The 25,312-nt window shown below is 41.5% G+C and overlaps 2 protein-coding genes across 4 annotated transcripts in view; one reads left to right on the forward strand and one right to left on the reverse strand.

The window, feature by feature from the left end:
• rab12 (RAB12, member RAS oncogene family) overlaps positions 1–25,312 on the reverse strand; it is a 376,582-nt gene that overhangs the window by 237,181 nt on the left and 114,089 nt on the right. The window lies entirely within an intron of this gene.
• The window catches only part of LOC122548878 (microtubule cross-linking factor 1), a 208,133-nt gene that overhangs the window by 177,684 nt on the left and 5,137 nt on the right, over positions 1–25,312 (forward strand). For 2 of the 3 annotated variants that reach the window (XM_043687776.1, XM_043687777.1), the window contains exon 13: positions 3,445–4,984. In XM_043687776.1, coding sequence (XP_043543711.1) covers positions 3,445–4,984 — 1,540 coding nt within the window. Of the gene's footprint in view, positions 1–3,444; positions 4,985–10,143; positions 10,201–25,312 lie in introns of all 3 variants that reach the window. The other variant, XM_043687778.1, reaches the window with a different exon arrangement.

Genomic DNA, 25,312 nt, shown 5'->3' on the forward strand with positions numbered 1-25,312 from the left:
CTTGTCGGACCTGCCCAGCTCCTTTTCCACCTATCCACTCCACCCTCTCCTCCCTGACCTATCACCTTCATCTCCTTCCCCACTGACCTATTGTACTCTATGCCACTCTCTCCCTACCCCCACCCTCCTCTAGCTTATCTCTCCACGCTTCAGGCTCTCTGCCTTTATTCCTGATGAAGGGCTTTTGCCCGAAACGTCGATTTTGCCTGTCCTCGGATGCTGCCTGAATTGCTGTGCTCTTCCAGCACCACTGATCCAGAACCAGTATTGATTTGTCTATCGTTCTGCCAAATCGGGCAGCACCATGGTTCAGAACAGTAACACAATGAGTGATAATAACAATGGCACATGCCATTGACATCTATCCCATTTCTATTTTGATATTCAGCAACTGTGAATAGCAAGACAAAAAAAAACCTTTAGGTAGACCTTTCCTGACACAGGATGTCCCAAAGTGTTTTACAGCCAATAAAGTCTGTTCGTTGAAGTGTAGCCACTGTCGCAGTGTAGGACATGATGCAGGAGCCCACCCAGCCAGATCTGGAGACTCCAGTCAGTGACTGAGCAATCTCTGCCCAGTAGAACTTGATACATAACAGTCGAATCAATAGAACTTAAGGGGATCACTGCAGACTGTTCCCAAACTGTTCTATGGATTATGAAACTTGTGAGGAGCATAAATGCACATCCTGTCTCCTCAAAAATCTTCCCCTTGGTGCTTGAGACCCCCAAAGAACCACATTTCCCACTCTGTGCAATCTTCTGTTCAATTTACAGTCCCCTCCCATCCCATTGGACAGCACAGTGGCTCAGTGGCTAGCACTGCTGCCTCACAGGGACCCGGGTTCGATTCCATCCTCGGGTGACAGAATGTGTGAAGTTTGCACATTCTTCATGTGTCTGTGTGGGTTTCCTCTGGTTGCTCTGATTTCCTCCCACAGTCCAAAAATATGCAGGCCATGCTAAATTGCCCATAGTGTCCAGGAATGTGTAGCTTAATTAGCCATGAGAAATGCATGGTTACTGGGAGAGTGGGTCTGGGTGAAGTACTCTTTGGAGGGTTGATGCAAACTCGATGGGCCAAATGGCCTCCTTCCACATTATAGGGATTTTATGATTCTCTGATCCCCACCGACAAGCTGGGGCAGTAGCACTGGAAATTCTGTCCATATGAAGCCTGGAAGAGGATGGCTATCATCTTCCCGAAAGGCAGCACAGTTTCTCGACTCAGTTTGAGTATTGGTCACATGGAGACACTTTCAGAGGCTGTCATGAATCGGTTCCTTCCTGAAGAGAGGGGAAGTGTTTCGAGTAAAAGGAAAAAGCTTGACAGACTTATTGCTATTTTCCTGCCCACCAATATTGAATGTTTGTAAGAGAAAATAAATTTCATGTGCTGAATGTATTTTTGGTGTTATCTCATTGTTTTGACAGCAGCTAGGATAAAAGACGACTGTTTCATCTGAAGCGTTCCTGTTAGCCATCATTGTGATTTTATTGATCAGATGACATTTAAAATTGAAAATAGATTTACATGCCGATTGTGTTTCAGATTTGAATCTCAAAAGATGAATTAGAAATGCATCTCCCAAATTATCTCATTTAGTGTTACATTAAGTGTGTTAATTTTAGGGCAAATCAGAAAACAAAATGTTGCTTTTTCAGGGTGATTCAAATCTGTTTAAAAATAGTCTTCAATGACAACCACATTTCCTAACTTGCCCTCCTGACCCTCAGTTTTTACTGGGTAAATGTTCAGCCTAATGTAGACCCAGGGTTGATTATAAAACACGGTGACTTGGTCAGTGGCATAGCTGCAGAGATGCTGGATCTGAGTTTTGATTAAAATAAGTACAAAATATCAGTTATCCCTCTGCGTGCGCTGATCCCAATAAAAATACAGGAGGATGTTGGATGAGGATATGACTGACAGCACTCTTCTCTGGAGAAGAGAAGGGTTAAGGACAATGTGATGGAGACATTAAGGTTATGACATGGCTCACAAGGGCTAGATGGCGAGAAGATGTTTCCACTTGTCAAGGAGACTAAAGCTAAAACCCTTAGTTATTGGTAAATCAAAATGGGAATTCAGGACCCAAGTTTAGGGCGGCACGGTGGCTCAGTGGTTAGCACTGCTGCCTCACAGCACCAAAGGACCCAGGTACAATTCCAGCCTTGGGCGACTGTCTGTGTGGAGTTTGCATATTCTCCCCGTGTCTGCATGGGTTTCCTCCAGGCGTAACAGTTTCCTCCCACAGTCCAAAGATATGCCGGTCAGGTGAATTGACCATTCTAAATTGCCCATAGTGTTAGGTGCATTAGTTAGAGGGAAATGGATCGGTGTGGACTCATTGGGCCAAAGGGCCTGTTTCCACACACTGTCGGGAATCTAATCTAACCTAGTGGTAAAAATATGCAGCTTGTTACCACATGGATTAGTTGAGGCAAAGACTGTGGATCCATTTCTGAGAAGCTAGATAAGTGCAGGAGGGAGGAAGGAAAACAAGGATATGCTGCTAGGATTTGAAGAAGGAAGGTGATGAGAGGCTTGTTTGGAACATGAACATTGGAGTCAAATGGCCTGTTTCTGTACCGCCATTCCACATACCCTTGTGTATCAGTCATGGTAAAATGCTCATGCGTAAAGGTTAAGGATGGTGCAGTTCTGAAGAGGGAGCAGCAGCCACAGACTGGTGACCCAGCCTAAATCAGTACACAATTGGAGTACAAATTCTCAAACCACATCAGGTCAGTTGGAATCCTTCTCCTAGATGTGTTTTATGGATTGGTGACCTAAACCAGCAATTTATTTTTTGGCCTTTAATGGGCATCCTGGATTGCCCATGGCTGTGGGTCTAAGGTTGAGGCCAGTCCAGGTATGTATGGCAGATTTCGTCCCCTAAAGGACCTTACTGAACCAGATTAGTTTTTAATAACAATCATTACAGAATTTTAATTCAAGATTTTTATTGAATTAACATTTCACCATCTGCCATGGTGGGATTTGAGCTTCTGGCCCTTGAACATTAGTCTGGGGTTCTGAATTACCGGTCCAATGATATTACCACCAAGCTATGGCCTCCTCCTTGAGCGCATTGGGCAGTCTAATGCATCGGTGCAGTAATGCTGCACTGCCAGAGATGTCATCCTTTGGTTGAGACTCTTAACTAATTGTCTCAGGTGGACAAAACAGACTATGTTGCAATATTCCCATTCCAACCAATGCCAGCAAAATAATAGAGATTAATAATTGTTTCACCTCAATGTTGCTTGCAAATACAGAATAGCTGATGATATACACATAGGAACAGTAACAAGAGTCCAAGAGATGAATCAATACGTTGTGTGAAATAGCACGAGTACTGGCTGGGTTTTTGTTTGATGGTACAGTTTTATTTCTTCATTCTTGAGGCAACACTAAAAATCTTCCTGTTTTATTCAAAGGGCAAAGTCGGTTTCCTCCATGTCAGAATTTCAACGTTTGATGGACAGTTCCCCTTTCCTCCCTGGTGGTCCTCAGCTACAGGTAGGCCTCACCAAGGATGAGACTACCCCACCGCTGTCTCCAGATGACCTGAAGTACATTGAAGAGTTCAACAGAAAAAACTGGGAGTACACTAACAGGGATAATCCAACAGAAGCCTGGATAGAAAAGACTGAAAGTGATAAAATAGTTAGCAGTTTAGCCTCAGAGCCCTTCCAGTCTGCCTCGTGGTACCTCACAACTAGTGCCACAATGACAACAAACACAACAAGCAGCCAAGATTACACTCAAAAACAGCTTCAGCGGAGTAGCATGAACCCAGATAAATTGGGAACGCGACTTTATCACAGCCCACCTCTGATTTGTCGGTTTGATGGGTCAGCACATCCTAAAAAAGATGGAACGAAAGTAGTTGATTCGGATTACGCATTTTCTAAGATCAAAGCGAATGGCAATGTCGTTGAGCCAAAGGCAGGTCCAGCAGATGTCTTTGGAAGATGGCCGTGTGACATTGGCAAGCACCATAAAGACCTGCTGGAGGGTGGGCTCCATCCAATGGAGCACCCAATCTGCAGCACTGTTGGCTTCGCTTCATCACTGCACGACTTGAAAATTTCTGGCAACATGAGTGATGACATGAAGGAAGTTGCTCATTCAGTCATGAGCCGAATACGTTCTAACTCAATAGAACCCCAGTTCAAAGACATTGCGTGTCAGACTAATGGCTTCACAAGTACGGGAACACAGACCACACGCACCATCAGTGTAGGTCTACAGACGGACTGTCTTAGAGGCATCAGCAGCAGTCCACACAAGTGTCTAACCCCAAAGGGAGGCTCAACTCCAGTGTCATCGCCCTCACGGAGTTTGCGAAGCAAACAAGTGGCTCCTGGAGTTGAGAAAATGCAGGCGAAATTTGAACGCACATGCTGCTCCCCAAAATATGGCTCACCCAAGCTGCAAAGAAAGATTTCAGCAAAATCCGATCAGCCAAAAGATCGGATTTTGCCCAATAACCAACAGAAGGGATTTAATGAGTCAGCCTGGGCCAGGTCGACCACCACACGAGACAGTCCAGTCCACACGACCATTAATGATGGCCTTTCAAGTTTGTTCAATATAATAGATCACACACCTATAGTTTGTGATACATCGCAGAGATTGTCCAGGTCGATAAGTAGGTCTAAGGCCACAGAGCCCAGGTCAAATTATGTGCTGGTTCAGGAGTTTTTGAAGAGTGTCCGTGGCAGATCACCAAGCCCTGTCCACGTGACCATAGAATCCGAGATGGAAGGAGATGGCGAGGATCTCATTGCTAAGCAGGGAGTTCCCCTTTCTCCAGGATACACACTTGCTGAAAGCCCTGCCAGGATCTTAAACAAACACCCTTTTGAGCAGGCTCTTAACGAGGAACAAAATCAAGCTAAGAACAATCAGAAACCTGCCAATGATGATACAAAGGCAGATGATCCAGATGGAGCTTCCCCTGGTTCCCTTGAGGTAATTCTGTTTCTTTACTTTGTCTGAGTTCTTACAGACAATTTTAATACTTTCAAAAATATCTCCGAGCACTTTACATTATATCTGTGGCTGAATTCACAAAGCTGCAGGTCAGGGGACAACAGGTCAATTTTGTGTCAAGTGTTTTGTATTTTAGTCCTTTACGGTTGACTAGATCCCGACACTGTCAGAGAAAAGGGGATCTGGTTTATTGAGTTGTACACTAAGGTAGCGAGGTGAAAGGGATCTTGCAATGGCCATTGATCAAGCCCGTTTTTGTTTGGTGATGGAGAGTAAACAATTCCAACCCTTGCCCTAAGTTTTAAATGAGCTTTGGGTTTGACTTGCAGCTCAAAAAATTGTCAAATGCCAAACATGGTAAACAGCTTTAACACTTTGTGTCCATCTACAAGTCTTTGTTCAAGTCTAACTGTTGTATTAACAAAATAAAAACAAATTGAATCTTTTCTGGTCACCATTTCAACGGATTTGGAACCAATCATGGACATTGCTTTGTGGCATTGTCACAAGTTAATGTTGAGTATGTTTGGTTCACATTAAAATCGGTGAAGAACATGAGAACGGAATATGAGAATGAGAACACCCAACAAGGGTGACTGGATAGTGATGATTTCCGATGCATGACCTAAGATCCACAGACCTTCAATGTAGCACTGTCCAGACTGAGATCAGTTGCCTTCTACACAGACCAATAACTGGACACAGGATTCCCAATCCCCAGTGTTCAGCATATTATGCCAGAAAGCACTGAGCCATCAGAGAGCATTGGAAAACAAATATTAAATTCATTTTCACTAGTTTTGAAAAACAAAGTACATTTTGTAAAGCCTTTTGACTTGCACTCATCAGAACATTCACAAGAATACTAGTGTAAAGGGAAATAATATTTTGTATGTTTGAGAGGAGAGTGCTCATTGGTTGGCGAGTAGGCAATGTCATTAGGGAATGCATAGAATTGGGGTCAGCTTGTTAATGTATGCATCTTCCTGTGCACAGTAGAATCAATTTAGAATTGTCAGTCAATTACAGGTTGGTGTCCTTACGTGTACTGTAAGGTACAGCGCTCTGTATTTTGCAGACAGAAAGCACTTGTACATGGACCGCAGCAAACACTGAGAACTTGGTTCTGAAGATGAGGAATACCGGACTCAAACCGTTAACTCTATTTCTGTCTTCGCAGATTTGCTGAGTTATTCCAGCATTCTCTGTGTTGGTTTCAGATCTCCAGCATCCACAGTATTTTGCTTTCATGTACATGCACTGCACTTGTTTCAACTCAACAAAATTGGTGACAGTTGATAGTTCATTCTTTGGGGCAATGCCTTGGCAAATCCGCATCAACCTGCCTGGTTTAATCTTAAGCAATGCTTTGCAGATAACTGTCGGTGATCACCAAATGGTGCAATCTCCATGGTAATGCCTCGACCAATCAGAATCCACTTCCCAACCAATGAACACTTTTTTTCTCACTTTGTGTAACATGTTGTTGCCCTTTACAGCAGTATTTCTTGTGAATGTCCCGATGAGCACAAAATGAAAATGAATGTGCCTTTTTCAGAGATACTCAGATTCTGTACTGTCAAACAACAGTGTATTTTATTCTCAAATTTCTTGGGAAGCAGTGGCAGTGGGAGCAAATGAGCACAGGAAATGGCTGTGAGCAGGAAGGAACAAGGTGGAAGATCTGGCAATTAGCAGCAGGAATCCAAATTAACTGCAGAGTGACCCTCGCTCCTGAAATTTGGTCACATTTCTAGAAGGAAAAAGTCAATCGAAAATGAATACTTTTGCCCAGTGTAAAGAAATATTTTAACATTCTAATGATGCTTTCATCTTTCCTGAACACCCAGCACGCAAAGAGAAAAACAAATAAGTTGCCTGTAATGCGGAAACTTCAGGAGATTTATGTTTTAAGATTTTGAAGGGAAATAAGAACAACTTTTCCACTGGGCCTAGAACAAGGAGACAACACACAAAACTGGGGTAGGCCCTTCAGAAAGCAGATCAAGGAAAATATTGAACAAAAGGTGATAGAAATGTAGAATCTTCTCTCACAAAAAGGCAATTGACACTAACTCAATGATTGATTTCAAATCTCAACGTGTGATTGCTAATTGCTTTGCTTTTGCCAAGGGCTATGGAACTAAGGCAGGTAAGTGGAATCAGGGACATGATCTTACTGAACAGGAAAAGCTCAAAGCTAAATGGCAAACTTCCATTCTGATGTTCCTACTAGATTAATAGCTGATTTGCAATTCAGAGGTTATGCTGTCGCTCACTTTGAAAAACTCTGGAACAAGCCTAGTAGTGTAAGTGCCAATTATCTGCCTATGTGGTTACTGAGTTATGTCTGATGTAACACCTCAGGCTGATGTTTGGTATGACTTGTGGGTCCCTAAGAGAATATTGATGCTGGTTCAGTAATCATTGCATAGCTGGCCTTGATTGTGATTCACACAATTGTGTCTGAAAGGACTGAATTTTGCATCATTGAAGCAACTGGGGGTCGGGGATCAGTATCTAGAATCCACAAGTGAGCCTATTGTCTAACTCACTGCACTGATAATATAGGAGCAGGAATAATCATGCACAGCCAATAAGCTGCAGCCAACACCTCCTTACAATTATAACATTGATATTAACTCTAAAACTACAATACCAGATTATTTACAGTATTGTAATTGTCATTATAGTAGTATGTTACATATGTTCCAATACTATATATGAACAATACTAACCCTAATCATATCTCAGATCTGGAAGGCAGTCCCAGAGAATGAGGTGGCTTTGATTGTGACATTAATCGGGGAATTGGTGAAATAGCTAAAGGAAAAAGAAATTGAAAGGCCAGGGTGAAAAGGCATGGGAATGAGAAAAGCTATGCAATTCTTACAGAGCCAGTATGGATTCCATGGGCTGAATAGCCTCTATTCAGTGATACTTCTTGATTATATTATGATGTTGGCCTTCAAACTCTTTCAGTAATAATTGAAGCCCTTTGGTATGTTAGGTTTTATTGGTGTAAATAAAGCCATTTCTTGTAATATGTTCACATTCTGGTGGGTGGTTGGTAATGTATACTGGAAAATCCAACTGAAGCTTCCATCTGAATTCTCATTATTCCTGACTGGAAATCATGTTCAAGCCCAACCCAGACAGAAATGTGACTCTAGGATTCACTATAATTGAGTCCTATCTGTTTGGTCTGTCAGATGGAGGTGATAAACTCACTGAGTGGGTGTCTCCACTGTCTACACTCAGGCAGATCAGATTATCCAAAGACCATTCATTTCAAAGTGCTGAGAAAACCCACCCTCCTATAGGAAGAATATCAAAACTGCTAGGGATTTATTTTGGGTTCAGGCGAAGAAGCAATCGTTAAAATGCCTTTCAAAAGGTAGAAACCATCATCAGAAGGTCAATGTATCTCTTTATCTTGTAACAGCTTCATAAAGTGATCAGAACCCACAGACCCCAGGCCGTTATTGGTCAGTTTGATATGAGGATTCCAATAAAAGGGGAGAAGGTAAGAGTGAAGTTGTCACTGCAAAGAAAAGCCCCTGTGGGGTGGATTATAAAGTACAGGAGAGGCTTCCACATGTAGGATAGTCAGTAATAAATCCAGTGCAGAATTCAAAACTCTGTAAACAGAAAGTGATTGGAATTTGGAACTAACTCCTTGCCACGAGAAATAGTAAATGTGAATCAAATTGATACAGAAAGCAAAATAATTACTTCAGGGAGATATGATTGTATGGATATGTTGCTGAAGACAAAGGAGACCTGTGTGGATAATGAGCAACAGCAAGGACCTGATGTGCCGAATGGCCCTTTTTCTGTTATAAATGCTCTGTAAAAGATGCCAATGCGCTCTGCATCTCCCAAAGCTCAGACTCACCATCTCCACTGCTGACTGCTCTGTCCCTTTTCTATGGTGTCAATAGTGATCCTTTCCAAAGGAATCAGGGTTGGCCATGAAGTGGCTCCTCCATTTTGTTCGCTGGTTGTCTCCTTCCTTTTATTGGCCAGCTTCTGGAAGAAGAGGGGAATTGTGTTCAGATGTGCCTCATGAAGGTTTTTTCAACATGAGAGAGTCAGTTTACTATCGTGGGTATGGTGACAGGTAAAAACATACACACTAGGGACATGTCTGAAACAGGGACAAGCTTCCCACTGATCACTCCCTGGTTTGGAACACCTTAAAGTAATGTTCCTTTATCAAACAATGGAGACAGGGGACATCTTTAAAATGATCTATTTTATTTTATTTTTATGTGTGTAAGTTGTTCTCAAATTAATATTACAGCTGTTTCTTTTTGATTTATAACCATCGAGTATATAACGTGTGGTTTATACTACTTGAAGCGAGATTGATGTATGAATTCAACAGTCTGTGCACAATGAGCATTCATTGAAATCTTTAATTCTGCTTAGATCCTAAGATCCACAGTAAATTTGTTAAACCTCGTTGCACCTAATGAGGTAACTCAAACTTAACGCTTCATATGTCAATTGTTTTTAGGTCAGTGGACAATTAGTATGCTCATATTGAAAATCCCCATTGAGTAACTGAGTCATTCGGGCAAACTTATGAGTCCTGACGTCAAAATGTATCTGTTTCTGAATCAGTAACTGATCAATTTGGAGAGTACCCTACACATTAACATTACCAGCTGAAACTCTCTTTGTTCTACTCACTACTCAGTTTGAAGATTGTGGGTTCAAGTCCCCTTCCAGGGATTTGAACATAACATTCTATCCTGAGATGTACTCCAAGGTATTGAAAACCATAGCTGCTCTTTCAGTTGGATGTAAAATCATGTAAATTAATGACATAATTTGGAGCATGAGCAGGGGAGTTATCTCCAATGTCCTGTCCTTAATCAACATCACAAACAGATTCTCTGGTCATTATCACCTAGCTGTTTCTGAATGTTTTCTGTGCACAATTGGGCTACCACATTTCCTACATTATAGTAATAACCACACTTCGAATTTATTTACATGGCTATAAAGTGCTTTGGGTTTTGTGAAGGGACTGTATAAAACTTGCAGGTCTTTCTGTTTAATAACAACTGTATCAATGTGTAACTTTGCTCTTTATCTTGTCTTATTTTTCTTCTGTCTGTTCTGCCCAGAGCCAAACTCTCTTACTAACCACCCCCTGGGGACTCTAACCCTGCTGCCTCACTACTGTAAGTTCTTTATTAACAACCTTGCTGGCATTTGAGCTATCTGTTTAATAAATATCGGTAGAAAGATCCTTCATTTTCCAAATGAGTTACCTGTATTATGATATTGAAACTGGATCATACATTTTTTGATCATTATCAAATGCTTTAAGCTGTACAGTTTGAGAAGAATGAGGTTTGTGTGACTCCGACTAAATGGAATGAATGGAAAAGCAGTGTATTGCAACATTACCGGTTAATCTTATGGAGTCATAGAGTCATACAGCACTGAAACAGACCCTTCAGTTCAACTCATCCATGCCAACCAAGTTTCCCAAACTAAACTACTCCCACCTGCCTGCGTTTGGCCCCGATTCCTCTAAATCTTTCTTATCCGTGTACCTATCCAAATGTCTTTTAAATGTTAAGATCTGTAAACTTAGTAAATTAGCAGGGAAATGAAAAAGGATGTTCCCATAAAATGACTCACATTTCAGGCAGTCAGGTGATAAATGAAAATGGTACCAATAAGATTATCAACTCCCTTAAGAATACAATCACAAATTGGACCCATGTAGCCAATCTGAGACTGATCATGTAATGTTCATGCATTAGCAAGTCAATTGGAGACCAATTCCGTGATGAGTAACTCACTTTCTGACTCCACATAGGCCTGTCAGCCATCTGCAAGGCACAAGTCAGGAGTGTGATGGAATACTCTCCTGGGTGATTGCAACTCCAACAACAATCAATAAGCTTGACACCATCATCCTGGTTTGTTCTAAAGCAGCTCATTTGATTGGCATCACATCTACTTGCAACCTGGTTCCATAGCATTTTCTCTCTTACATGATGGAGACTAGCATTTGTCTTTAATAAGTGTGTCAGTTTTTTTTACTAAACCTGGAGCATCAGAGACAAAGAAAATAGTTTCTCTTAAGTTAATACATACCGAATGTACTTAATTCCAAAAGATAGATTATGCATTATAAAAATAAACTCTAGTGTAATATGGAAATATAACACTGGGTGTTTTTCTTTGTATAAATTTATGTGATGAGGGCAGGTGCTGACTAGACCAGCAATTATTGCCCATCCCAAAGGGCAGTTCCGAGTCAGCCATATTGGTATGGGTCTGGAGTCACTTTACTTAGAGAGTAGTAGGGATATGGGGCACCCTGTCTGCAACAGAAGTAGACTCGCCAACCTTAAGGGCATTTAAATGGTCATTGGATAAACATATGAATGAAAATGGAACAGTATAGGATAGATAGGCTTCAGATTGGTTCCACAGATCGGTGCAACATTGAGGGCCGAAGGGCCTGTACTGCGCTGTAATGTTCTGTGTACTCCAGACCAGGTAAGGATGACAGTTTCCTTCCCTAAAGGACAATAGTGAACCAGATGGGTTTTTCCAACAATCGACAATAGATTCATGGTCATCATTAGACTCTTAATTCCAGATTCCTTTAAATACCTTTATCTAATCCTGCCTTTATCCAAATAATGATAAAAATGCACAATGGGTGTGTTGACATTTGAAAAAGAGAAAGTATTAGACAATTCAGATAGACATCTTTTGTCAAGTCTGATTGAACACTATCCTGACAAGAGAACATACTTATAAAGCGAAGCAAAACAATGAGTGGGAGTACATACAAGGATCAAGTAGAATCAGCAAGGGGCTTCATATCAGGCCTAACAAATAGAGATATACAGCACGGAAACAGACCCTTTGGTCCAACTTGTCCACTTTATCAGTCGAGGCATACAAAGTCAGAACCGTCTAATCTTGTCACAAATTGGGGCATAATTGAATAATTGGGGCTCATTCTGGGGTAGGTGGAACCTCTACACACAGGATGGTCTTCACCGCAACCAGCAGGGTACCAATATCCTGAGGGGGATCATATGCTAATGCTGTTCAGGTAGGTTTAAACTAATTCAGCAGGGGGATGGGAACCTGAATTGTGTTCAAGTATAGAGAAGGTCGAGAGTAGGGAGGTCGGAAATAAGGGTTCAGGGTCGCAAGATGGCATCAGCAAGCAAAAAGCTGGTTTGAACTGTGTCAATCTCAATGCCAGGAACATCCAGAGTAAGGTGGGTGAACTTGCAGCATGGATTGTACCTGGGACTTCGATGTTGTGGCCATTTCAGAGACATGTTTAAAGCAGGGACAGGAATGGTTGTTGCAGGTTCTGGGATTTAGGTGTTTCAGTAAGAACAGAGAAGATTAGATTAGATTCTCTACAGCGTGGAAACAGGCCCTTCAGCCCAACAAGTTCACACCACCCCTCCGAAGAGAAACCCACCCAAACCCCTACCCTATATTTCCCTCTGACTAATGCACCTAACACTGTGGGCAATTTAGCATAGCCAATTCACCTGACCTGCACATCTTTGGATTGTGGGAGGAAACCCACGCAGACACGGGGAGAATGTGCAAACTCCACACAGACAGGTGGGAATCGAACCCAGGACCCTGTTGCTGTGAGGCAGCAGTGCTGACCGCTAAGCCACCATGCCGCCCTATGGGAAAGTGCTGTGGCATTGTTAGTCAAGGACAGTATTACAGCTGCAGGAAGGACATTTGTGGACTCGTCAATTGAGGTAGTATGGGCTGAGATTAGAAACAGGAAAGGAGAGGTCCCCTTTTGGGAGTTTTCTATAGGCCTCCAAATTGTTCCAGAGCTATAGAGGAAAGGATAGCAAAGTTGATTCTCGATAGGAGCGAGACTAACAGAGTAGTTGTTATGGGAGACTTGAACTTGCCAAATATTGACTGGGAATACTATAGTTCAAGTACTTTAGATGGGTCAATATTTGTCCAATGTGTGCAGCAGGGTTTTCTGACACAGTACGTAGACAGGCCAACAAGGGGAGAGGCAACATTGGCTTTGGTACTGGGTAATGAACCCAGCCAGGTGTTAGATTTCGAGGTAGGTGAGAATTTTGGTGATAGTGACCACAATTCAGTAATGTTTATTTTAGCAATGGAAAAGGATAGGTATACACTGGAGGGCAAGAGGTACAGCTGGGGGAAAGGCAATTATGATGTGATTAAACAAGATTTAGAATGGGAAAGTAAACAGCAGGTCATGGGCACAATAGAAATGTGGAGTTTATTCAAGGAACAGCTACTGTGCGTCCTTGATAAGTATGTACCTGTCAGACAGGAAGGATGTTGTTAAGTGCAGGAGCCGTGGTTTACTAAGGAAGTTGAATCCCTTGTCATGGGTATGTTAGGATGAGATATGAAGGCTCTGTCAGGGCCATTGAGCATTACAGGGTAGCCAGGAAAGACCTAAAGAGAGAGCTAAGATGAGTGAGGAGGGGACATGAGAAGTTAATGGCGGATAGGATCAGGGAAAACCTTAAAGCTTTCTACAGGTATATAAGGGATAAAAGAATGACAAGAGTAAGATTAGGGCTAATCAAGGACAGTAGTGGGAAGTTGTGTGGGTAGTCAAAGGAGATAGAGGAAGCACTAAATGAATATTTTCCGTTGATATTCACACTCGAAAAAGACAATGTTGTCAAGGAGAATACTGAGAAACAGGCTACTAGACTAGATGGGATTAAGGTTCACAAGGAGGAGGTGTTAGAAATTCTGGAAAGTGTGAAAATAGATAAATCCCCTCGGCCGGATAGGATTTATCCTAGGATTCTCTGGGAAGCCAGGGAGGAGATTACCGAGCCTTTGGCTTTGATCTTTATGTTGTCATTGTCTACAGGAATAGTACCATAACACTAGAGGATAGAAAATGTTGTTCCCTTGTACAAGAAGGGAGTAGAGACAACCCTGGTAATTATAGACCAGTGAGCCTTACTTCAGTTGTGGATAAAGTGTTGGAAAGGGTTGTAAAAGATAGGATTTATAATCATTTAGAGAGGAATTATTTGATTAGGGATAGTCAACACAGTTTTGTGGAGGGTAGTTCGTGCCTCACAAATCTTATTGAGTTCTTTAAGAAGGTAACCAAACAGGTGGATGAAGCTAAAGTGATTGATGTGGTGTATATGGATTTTAGTAAAGCATTTGATAAGGATCCCTATGGTAGGCTACTGCACAAAATGCAGAGGCATGGGTTTGAGGGCGATTTAGCAGTTTGGATCAGAAATTGGCTAGCTGAAAGAAGACAGAGGCGGGTGGTTGATGGGAAATGTCCATCCTGGAGTTCAGTTACTAGTGGTGTCCTGCAAGGATCTGTTCTGGGTCCACTGCTGTTAGTCATTTTTATAAATTAGATTAGATTAGATTACAGTGCGGAAACAGGCCCTTCGGCCCAACAAGTCCACACCGACCCGCCGAAGCGAAACCCACCCATACCCCTACATTTACCCCTTACCTAACACTACAGGCAATTTAGTATGGCCAATTCACCTGACCCTGCACATCTTTGGATGGTGGGAGGAAACCGGAGCACCTGGAGGAAACCCACGCAGACACGGGGAGAACGTGCAAACTCCACACAGTCAGTCACCTGAGGCGGGAATTGAACCCGGGTCTCTGACGCTGTGAGGCAGCAGTGCTAACCACTGTGCCACCGTGCCACCCACTAAATGACCAGGATGAGAGCGTAGAAGGATGGGTTAGTAGATTTATGGATGACACTAAGGTTGGTGGGGTTGTGGATAGTGCCGAAGGATGTTGTAGGTTACAGAGGGACATAGATAAGCTGCAGAGTGGGCTGAGAGGTGGTAAATGGAGTTTAATGCAGAAAAGTGTGAGGTGATTCACTTTGGAAGGAGTAACAGAAATGCAGAGTACTGGGTGAATGGTAAGATTCTTGGTAGTGTAGATAAGCAGAGAGATCTTGATCTCCATGTACATAGATCCCTGGAAGATTCCGCCCAGGTTGATAAGGCTGTTAAGAAGGCATACAATGTGTTAACTTTTATTAGTAGAGGGATTAAGTTTTGGAAACACGAGGTCATGCTACAGCTGTACAAAATTCTGGTGCGGCTTGAAGGGCCAAAGGGCCTTTCTGTACTGTATGATTCTGTGTGCTCCATTTCTCTAACTCTGCCCTCTGCTGTTGCCTCTATCAATCAGCTAGGCCCCACACTCTACAATTTCTTCTCAAAATCTTTCTACCTCTGTCTCCTCCTTCGAGAGACTCTCTAAATCACAACATTTTCACCCAGCATTTGACCATCCTCCTAAAACATTCAATTTTCATTTAATGTCCATATTCTTTAGTCCACCAATGAAACATGTCTTGATATTTGTGCACAAGTTACTATTCTCTGGATTACAAAAGCAGAAAATTATGGACAGATAGGGGGAAGATTTATATTTCTTAATGAATATTGGATCTCCATGAAGTAAAATCAATGCCTTAAACATATTTATCTATTCCATTTATTATACTTGGAATGATTTTAACAGACTATACTTTTCTTACAAAGAGACTGCAAAAAGATATTAGTGCCCCCTGCAATAGGACATTCGTGAACTGTGTCAGAGAGATGTCTACACTATTAGTAATCGTAAACAGACTTTACACAAAGTGAGTTAAACAGACATTTCTTAATCTGGATCTGCTTTTATTCTTTATTAATGTTGGCTGTCTAAAAAAAATGTAGAAATCATTTAAAAGCTCTTTCATTCGTTAATGCTTTTCATGCAAGTAGTTCATAAACATTAGGCAATTCCTGAGTCCTCTTTGATCCTTTCCCCCTCTCTCTGCTTAAATGATGCATTTGTTAGCAATGACAGCTCAGGACTAATGGGCCAAAAAACATTAATTAATTACCAAGTAATTTCCTCATTCATTGAATCAACATTGAAAATTTAATTTAAGGAAAGGAACACTCTTCTTAACATCTTAAGTAGCCTTCATATGAAATTAGCATTCACTATTACCTCTGTGACAACACTTAAAAATTGGAACAATTTTCAGCTGCTTACACGCACTTTTTAAAAGACATTGATTATTTAGGTACAAGTGGGAAACAGCAGCATCTCTTGGGACACCCAAGACCAACCTGATACAACTTTCTAGTAACCTTTTAAGTGACTGCCCAGCATTTCCTCCAGAAACAGCTAGGAAGTTGTATGAAAATCGCAGTCTAATGGCAAAAACAGAATGATTTAAGTTTTCAATTACAGATGATCATTAATTAGTACTGTAGGTCAGTAACACGTTGAGTTCTTCACTGTGATTGGTCTTTCCATTAACTTTCCCCTCTCTGCATTCAACTTCTTTGCTTTTCCTTTGAGTTTCCAACCTAACAGAAAGGTCAGTTTTATCCATTAGCTGTCATTTCACTGGCTGGGTACTGTCTGGCCTGATGAATGTTTCCAGCTTATTCTCATTCTCTTTTAAAAATGTATCTGCTTTTGGATTTGTGATACTCCCTCCTCCGAGCACGTTTGTAATTGTTACTGGTCACCTTTCTGTTTTCCTGGCAGCTTTCCATTCTTTTGATATTCCTTTTGTTTTGACAACTGCCTGCAATGTCTCTTCTACACTAACAAATGTCTTGAGCCTGTTCTCTTTATTTCACTGTGCTTACAAGTTTTTCTCAATGCCTATGAGATTAATGACTGTTTCTGAAAAAAGGCATGTTTTGTTGAAGCTTTGCATCTTCAGGAAATTTTACAAGGATGCAAATTCATAGCGAATCCAACATGTATACTGCATGAGAGAATGAGTGATTGGTAGAAGGCCATGAAGAAGGCACATATTCTATTAATGTTGTTTGGCAGTTAACAACCAGACTTTGGTAAACCAAGAGATTGTCTCTGATTTGTTAGGGCAAAGAACAGGGCCCTGTTTATTAATCTGTGTGGCTTTCAGAATATGTAAGTACTGCAATACTGAAAACCCAACTTGCAATCCTAAGTTGGTTTACAGTGTAACTTCTCACACATTCAGGATTATCCTGCAAATGAGCAAATCCTGCAATTGCTCAGTTGCAGAATTTGAATTTATACTCTTGTGAAATATCCTGATGGGTACAAGATGAGAAACTTCAATAAATGATGTCTTCTTTCAGCAATACTCAAGTTCCATACTACTGAATGACTAAATTAAAGAGTATTAATTATTATCGTTAGGCATGTAGAAACCTATTTATAGTTATCTCCTTGAAGGTATTAAATACAGAATGTCTTCAATTTGGGGATTATTCTAGTGGTATAGCTATTGTTCACAAGAAAAGTGGGAGAAAAAAAACAATGAGATTCAACAGCTTGATAATAAGTTGGAAACTATCTCTCCAGCTCTGGCAGAACTTTAGCTCAGGGTCATGAAATCTGGATTCTCAGTGGTTACAACCAGACCTTATGGCACACAGTTGTAACCTACAGCTTCATAGCATTCGGTTCCAATTTGAGGATTTTGAAATCGTTTTTCTTAATTCTGGAAATGCTTCCCAGTTTCCATCTCAGGTTCTATCCTCTAGCTCTCGAAACTGACAGACAGGCAGATGCAAGAGGGCTGTGTAAATTTAAGACAAGGTTATTAAAATAGATTAAATTGTCATTTATCTCATGCTATTTTTGTGGGACCTTGAGTTGCAAAAATTGGATTCCAATTTGCTTGCATCATAAAGCTAACTATTCTGGCCAGCTAACGAAGCTAATGGGTCCCATCACCAAGTCCAGATCCAATATGATCTTGTCTCCCTTGCTATTCATGTCCGGCTTCTGCCTTTTCATTCACCTCCTGGACTGGAACAAAAATCTTCCCACAGATCACTTCGGGCAACAATTTCCAAATTCCTTAACTCCTTGGCCTTCCTCATGACATGATAATCCTGTAGCTGATACCCTCAGCCCAGTGAAACTCTTACTGTTTTCCACCTTGGCCACTCCTCCTCAGACGCCCCCTCTTATTGGCACTCCCTTATACATACATGGACCGCACCAGCTGTTTACCAGATGAATCTGGAACAATCCAGTGTTTTGAATCCTAGTTTCCACGATTAAAATCTGCTTTAGCTTCCACTGTGGCAGTCCCTCACCTTTTAAACCCAACATGGAATGTCTGTTGATAGCCCCTCTTTCTGCCGACCTCGGTAGTTTACCTCTGTGTCGAATTGCTTTCCCTTATATGATCAATGAGAAAGAGCCTTGTGAGTTTGATAAGTCACAATCTACAAGGAAGCTTAGTTCAGCTGGCTTCACCTCCAGAATGTGGGGACTAATAGTCCTAGAAATCACACCAACTGCATTCATAATGTTATTGAGTATATTATGAGTATATGTGAAAACATCATTCATGGGATGAGGAGTTCGCAGGCTAGTCCAGCATTTGTTGCTCATCTGTGATTGCCCACATTACTGTGGGTCTGGAGTCACATGTAGGCCAGACCAAGTAAAGATGGCAGTTTCTTTCCCTAAAGGACATTAGTGAACCATACAGGTTTTTCCGACAATCAGTTCATGATCATCGTTAGACTCTTAATTCCAGATGTTTATTGAAGTCGAATTCCACCACCTTCCATAAAGGGACTTGAACCTGGGTCCCCATAAACATTACCTTGGTCTCTGGATTAACAGTCCAGCGATAATACCATTAAGCCCCTGCCTTCCCTAACTGGGCCTATTGGGGAATACACAGAACAGATTTCAGCTTTTCAAAGGTAAAAATGAGCAAAAGATTGTTCCTTTGCGATACAGGTAACCCACAAAATGCAAGAACTTTGTTGAAAATTGTTTAAAAAGTAATCGTATAGGACTCTCACTAAAACTTCATTCATATCTGACAGCATATTCAATTATTCGTTGGTTGTGCCATTTATTTTCCCAGTTTACACACGAGTTTGAAATTAAGGCTATTTCATTTTTCAATTCAGGAGCTCTAAGCAAGTAGCAATAAATAATGATGAATTCTCATGATTATAGTCTCATTGCCAAGACCTTAATGGAGCCCGTTCTTCAAGGAGTAGCACATTATTGAGAGTTTAGACAGAGCAGCAGTTCACAGAAATCAGACCATTTTCCAATGTCGGTTTCATATTTCCATCCAGGCTGATAGACAAACTGCAGCTGCTTTATCTTACAAGAAAAGTGTAGACTGCGATCTTTGAGAATGTAACAGTAAAACTTTTTAACTTGCGCAATTATAATTCTGTAGATTAAAATGATGTATCACCATCTTAAAGTCTTATTTAATTTGCTTGCAATTAAATGATAGATGACACTAATTAAGGGTGGTAATGACATTATATTAAAAATATCTTATGCTACTTCACCTTCCCAAGAAAAAGGAGCTGACTGAGGCGCTGTTATATGAAGGAAGTGTCACTTTGCGTCTTTTGGTGAGCGTTTTATAAAGCAAAGTTCACCATATCACATTGCATTGGGAATTAAAAGTGTTTGTGTAAAATAAAAATCAGCCCATATCTCAGATTTCACACAGCTGCAGAAGCTACTTAAGAGATGATGTACCTCCCGCATGCTTACATTGTGGTCCATTGTGTGATTTGAGCTTTAAAAGGCAACATTAAAATAATGTCAGCTTTATAAAGGGCTGTTTCATGGGCACATTTAGCATCTGAAACACCAGTTTGCAATTACCCCCTTCATTTTGGCTAATGTACAGCAGATCATATTGAATCCAGACCGATCTGACCCAACTAATTTAGATTTATTTCAGAACAATGTGCATTTGACACAGTTCAAGCGTTTGGAGAGTTAGATCCATCTGTGCTCATAGCAGAGAATATAACTGTCTGAAGTTTTGCTCCCAAGTTAGGAGCACACAGCCAGGAAATATACCAGTTCCAGAAACCCAACCTATAAGAAAGTAGACGGGAATTTTGGAATTTTATTCTGGGGGCCAGGCAGAAAGCCTGCCTTGGTGGTCCGAGACTTTATCAAAGTTTATTTTAAAGTAACAGTAAAAAAAATGAAACAACCCTCCAGCCTACACCCTCCACATAATCAGTTCATAATCGCTTGCCAACCCTGTGCCAATGCATTTCCCCCAATCTGCCCTTACACCTTACCATGCCAAATCACACAATTTACATCATGGGGAGACCTCAGGACCAATGCTGAAATAATATAAGATAACTCTCTTAAAGAATTCTTTATTCAGAAGAAAAACAAATTTCCTTTAACTTCATGAAAACAAAACTAACGTTGTAATTCTTTGTCCCATTTCAAAGAGTCTATAACCACTGGGAGCTGTCAATCAAAACATGAAATAGCAGGCATTCCTTTGTCTTAATAGAAGACTATGAGTCCAGTCACAAAGTATTAATCCAGTAATGAGAGCTCAGACTTACTGTCAACAAATGGTGGAATAGCAAGCAATGATTCTTTTAGCAATGCAACAGTTTTTTTTTTAATATTTGGAACGTAAGTCTTTTAAATGTTTGGGTGGGTATTGTGGTCTAGTGGTTAGCACTTCTGCCTCACAGGGACCTGGGTTTGATTCCACCCTTAGTGACTATGTGAAGTTTGCATGTTCTCCCAGTGTCTGTGTGGGTTTCCTCCGGATACTCTAGTTTGACTCCACAGTCCAAAGATGTGCAAGTTAGGTGGATTGGCCTTGGGAGGTTCAGAGTTATAGGATGGGTGGGGTGCTCATCAGAGGGTCAGTGTAGACTTGATGGGCCAAATGGCCTGTTCCCCCACTGTAGGGATTCTATGAACTGTTACCTTAAGGTTTTGAGATTTTCTCTCCCCAGACACTGACAAGTTTGTGAGTGTTTCCAGTTATTTTGGGTCTGGTTGCAAGATAGATTTTAACCAATACACTCATGATTTGTAATCTGAAGGACAGGTAAGAGGCCATCCTGATAAAATAACCCATTCCCCTCTGAATCTTTCACCCATGCATTATATTGGAATTTATTATATTTATCAGACAAAAGTTAACCACTTTGTAATATGACTCCTTAAGTATTCATCCAACAATTGGTTCTGACTAAAAACCTCAATTTTTACAGGAGACTTCAAATTTCTGCCGGCTGTGTATAAAACCCGACAGTAATTTAGTGTTCAGAGCAACTTAAAACAGCAATTTAGAAATATCTTATGCTTGGCTTAGGAAATGTACAGGGAAGAATTATTACTATTCTACATGGAATGTTGGATGGTAGGAATTAATGGGAAGGTATTTTATTTCTTTAGAGTTTGATCTCTGGCCAGAGCTAAGATTGCACTGAGTATTCAAGTCAAAAAAAGTCTGGGGATAATTTAACCCAGCATGCAGCAGAGGCAAGTCGGTGAGATATGAGAGTAGGAGTGAGGGTGAATGAGGAGGAGATGGGGAATGAGGGGAGAGAGAATGATGGAAAATAATTTTTAATTCCTGTCTGGCCACTAGGAAAGTGCCAGAGGACTGGAGGATGGCAAATGTTCCACTTTTCAAATCGGGAGGTAACAATGAACCATGAAATTATAGACTGGAAGGGAAAGTATTGGAGAAAATTCTGAAGGGGCGAATTAATACCAACTTGGAAAGGCCCGGTTTAATTAGAGATAGACAGCATGACTTTGTCAGAGGGAGGTCATGCTTATCAAATTTGATAGAATTTTTTAAAAGTGTGATCAAGTGTTGTGGATGAGGGAAATTCAGTTTATATGGATTTTAGCAAAGCTTTTGACATGGGAGATAAATTGAGAAGATTAAGGCATATGGAATTGAGGGAAACTTAGTGAGATGGATCAGAAATTGGCTTAGTAATAGGACACATGGGGTAGAAGGCTATTTGAGTGACAGGAGGCCAGTGTCCACTGGTGTTCCACAAGGGTCACAATTGTTTGTTGTTTGTTTGTTTGTTATGTATGTAAATGATATAGATAGAAAGTGTGAGAGGAATGTGAAGCAATTTTGCAGACGACACCAAGATCATAGGATCATAGAGATGGACAGCATGGAAATAGAACCTTCGGTCCAATTTGTCCATACCGACCAGATATCCCAACCCAATCTAGTCCCATTTGCCAGAACTTGGCCCATATCCCTCTAAACCCTTCCAATTCATATACCCATCCAGGTGCCTTTTAAATGCTGTAATTGTACCAGCCTCCACTACTTCCTCTGGCAGCTCATTCCAAGCTAGCACCACCTTCTGCGTGAAAAGGTTGCCCCTTACGTCCCTTTTATGTCTTTCCCCTCTCACCCTAAACCTATGCCCTCTAGTTCTGGATTCCCCCACCCCAGGGAAAAGACCTTGTCTATTTATCTTATCCATGCCCCTCATGATTTTGTAAACCTCTATGAGGTCACCCCTCAGCCTCTGACACTTCAGGCAAAACAGCCCCAGCCTGTTCAGTCTCTCCATACAGCTCAAATCCTCCAACTCTGGCAACATCCTTGTAAATCTTTTCTGAACCCTTTCAAGTTTCACAACATCCTTCCGAAAGGAAGGAGACCAGAATTGCACGCAATATTCCAAAAGTGGCCTAACCAATGTCCTGTGCAGCTGCAACATGACCTCCCAACACCTGTACTTAATACTCTGACCAATAAAGGAAAGCATACCAAACACCTTCACTATCCTATCTACCTGCGACTCTACTTTCAACAAACTATGCACCTGCATTCCAAGGTCTCTTTGTTCAGCAACACGCCCTAGGACCTTACTATTAATTGTATAAGTCCTACTTTGATTTGCTTTTCCAAAATGCAGCACCTCACATTTATCTAAATTAAACTCCATCTGCCACTCCTCAGCCCTTTGACCCATCTGTTCAAGATCCCGTTGTACTCTGAGGTAACCTTCTTCGCTGTCCTGTCATTCGTAAATACTCCCTAATCTTATTTCTTCTTCCAAAGTGCATCATCTAAGACATATCAAGGTCAAATACCATCTGCTACTGATCTGCCCATCTGACTGACCCATCTATAACTTCCTGTGACCTAAAACCATTGACTTCCCTATTAACCAATTGACCATTGATACAGAACTGGCTTGAAGGTAGAAGAAAGAGGGTGGTGGTGGAGGGTTGTTTTCAGACTGGAGGCCTGTGACCAGTGGAGTGCCACAAGGATCGGTGCTGGGTCCATGATGTTTGTCATTCATAGAAATGATTTACATGTGAAACATAGGTATAGTTAATGAATTTGCAGATGACACAAAGTTGGAGGTGCAGTGACAGCGAAGAAGGTTACCTTAGAGTACAACGGTAGCTTAGATCCCTGAAGTTGGCAAAGCACCTGAACAGGATAATGATGAAGGTATATGGGACAGTTGCTTTGTCAGTTATAGCATATAGAGTATAAGGAGGTAATATTGGAGTTGTTGGTTAGGCCACAGCTGGATTAAGTGTAGTTCTGGTCACCTCACTACAGGAAGGATGTGATAGAACTGGAGGGAGTACAGAAAAGGTTCACCAGGATATTGCCTGGGGGAGAAATTGTGCTGTAAGGAGAGACTAAATAGAGTTGGGTTGTTTTCTTTAGAACAGCAAAGACTGAGGGGGGATGTGATTGAGGTGAATAAGATTATGAGAGGTACAGACAGGATGGATAGAGAGCAACTGTTCCTCTTGGCTGAGGGGTCAATCATGAGAGTTTTAAAGTAAGGGGCAAGAGGTTCACAGGGTACTTGGGAACAAAACAGTTTCACTCAGTGGATGGTGGGTATCAGAAATGCACATCCCGGAAAGGTAGTGGAAGCTAAAGACCTTTCAACCATTAAAAAATATTTGGAGGAGCACTTCAAATATCATAACTTTCAGGGATATGGGACAAGTGCAGGAAATTGGGATTAGCACACTTTTAATGGTAGATATGGCGCAGACTCAACAGGCTGAAGGGCCTTTTCTGTGCCGTATGAATCTATAATGGGGAGAAGGATGAGTTGGAGGAGGAGGACATAGAGATTATCTTAGTGGAGAGGGGAGAACTCCAGGAGGTCACACTGGCAGGGCTGGAATATTGATTTAATAGTGACATGGTTGTGTTGAGAAAGCCCTTCCCTCCTTCAGATCACAGGGAGATTTGAATTTAGTTCTTCCTTCCTCAAGAACAATTATGATGATTTTATCTCGGGAACGTCATGTCTGACAAACTTGAATAAATTTTTCAGAGGTGGGTGGCTGCATGGAAGAGGGCAATGTTTTTGACGTTGTCTACTTGAACTTCAGGGTGGCTTTTGATAAGGTCCTACATGGGAGCCTGAAAGCAAAAACTAAGAGTCCAAGGGATCCAAGGATAAGGTTGAGGAATGTTTTTCCAATTAGAAATCTGTGTCCAGTGAAAAACCACAAGGGTCAGTGTTTGGGATTTAAATACATGAGTTAGACGTGAATGGAAGAGGAATGATTGGTAGTTTCACGGATGATACTACAGTTGGTGCAGTGATAAATAATGAGGACGATAGCCTTGAACTACAAGAGAATTAGATTCCCTACAGTATGGAAACAGGATATTTGGCCCAACAAGTCCACACCAACCCTCCAGAGAGCAGCTCACCCAGACCCATTCCCCACACTATATTTCCCTCTGACTAATGCACCTAACACTATGGGCAATTTAGCATGGCCAATTCACCTGACATGCACATTTTGGATTGTGGGAGGTATCCACAGCACCTGGAGGAAGCCCACACAGATGTGGGGAGAATGTGCAAACTCCACACAGACTGAGGTCCAAGGTGGGAATCAAACCCAGGTCCCTGGCACTATGAGGCAGCAGTGCTAACCACTGAGCCACCATGCCACCCCAGGATATTGATAGGCTGGTCAGATAGGCTAATTGGTGGTAAATGGAATTTAATCCCGATAAATGTGCAATAGCAGGACAACAAGGCAAGGGAAGACACGATGAACGCGAGGACCATGGGAAGCACCAGGGATCCGAGGAACTTTGGTGCGCATGTACACCAAACTGAACATGGTCAGTCACCAGGACCAATACATTCTATGCTGTGAATCTTGCATAAGGCAGTCAAGATGTTTCAGAGCGACATTGGCCGGAATCACAACCCTGGTTAATCCATCAAGAGAATTTGAGAACTACAGTGAAAGGAAGAATGAGCAAGGTCACAGAATGGTCTGTTGGGAAGGTGGGAATTAAACATCTGTGTCATTAACTCAGACCCAGAGAAAGTGCTAAACTGAGGTTACTTTTAGAGTTTGGGGAGCAAAAATCAGTCAGTTATTTTTTTTTAGATTAGATTACTTACAGTGTGGAAACAGGCCCTTCGGCCCAACAAGTCCACA

Source organism: Chiloscyllium plagiosum, chromosome 4 (assembly GCF_004010195.1).
Source record: "Chiloscyllium plagiosum isolate BGI_BamShark_2017 chromosome 4, ASM401019v2, whole genome shotgun sequence".
In the NCBI taxonomy this organism is placed as follows: Eukaryota; Metazoa; Chordata; class Chondrichthyes; order Orectolobiformes; family Hemiscylliidae; genus Chiloscyllium; species Chiloscyllium plagiosum.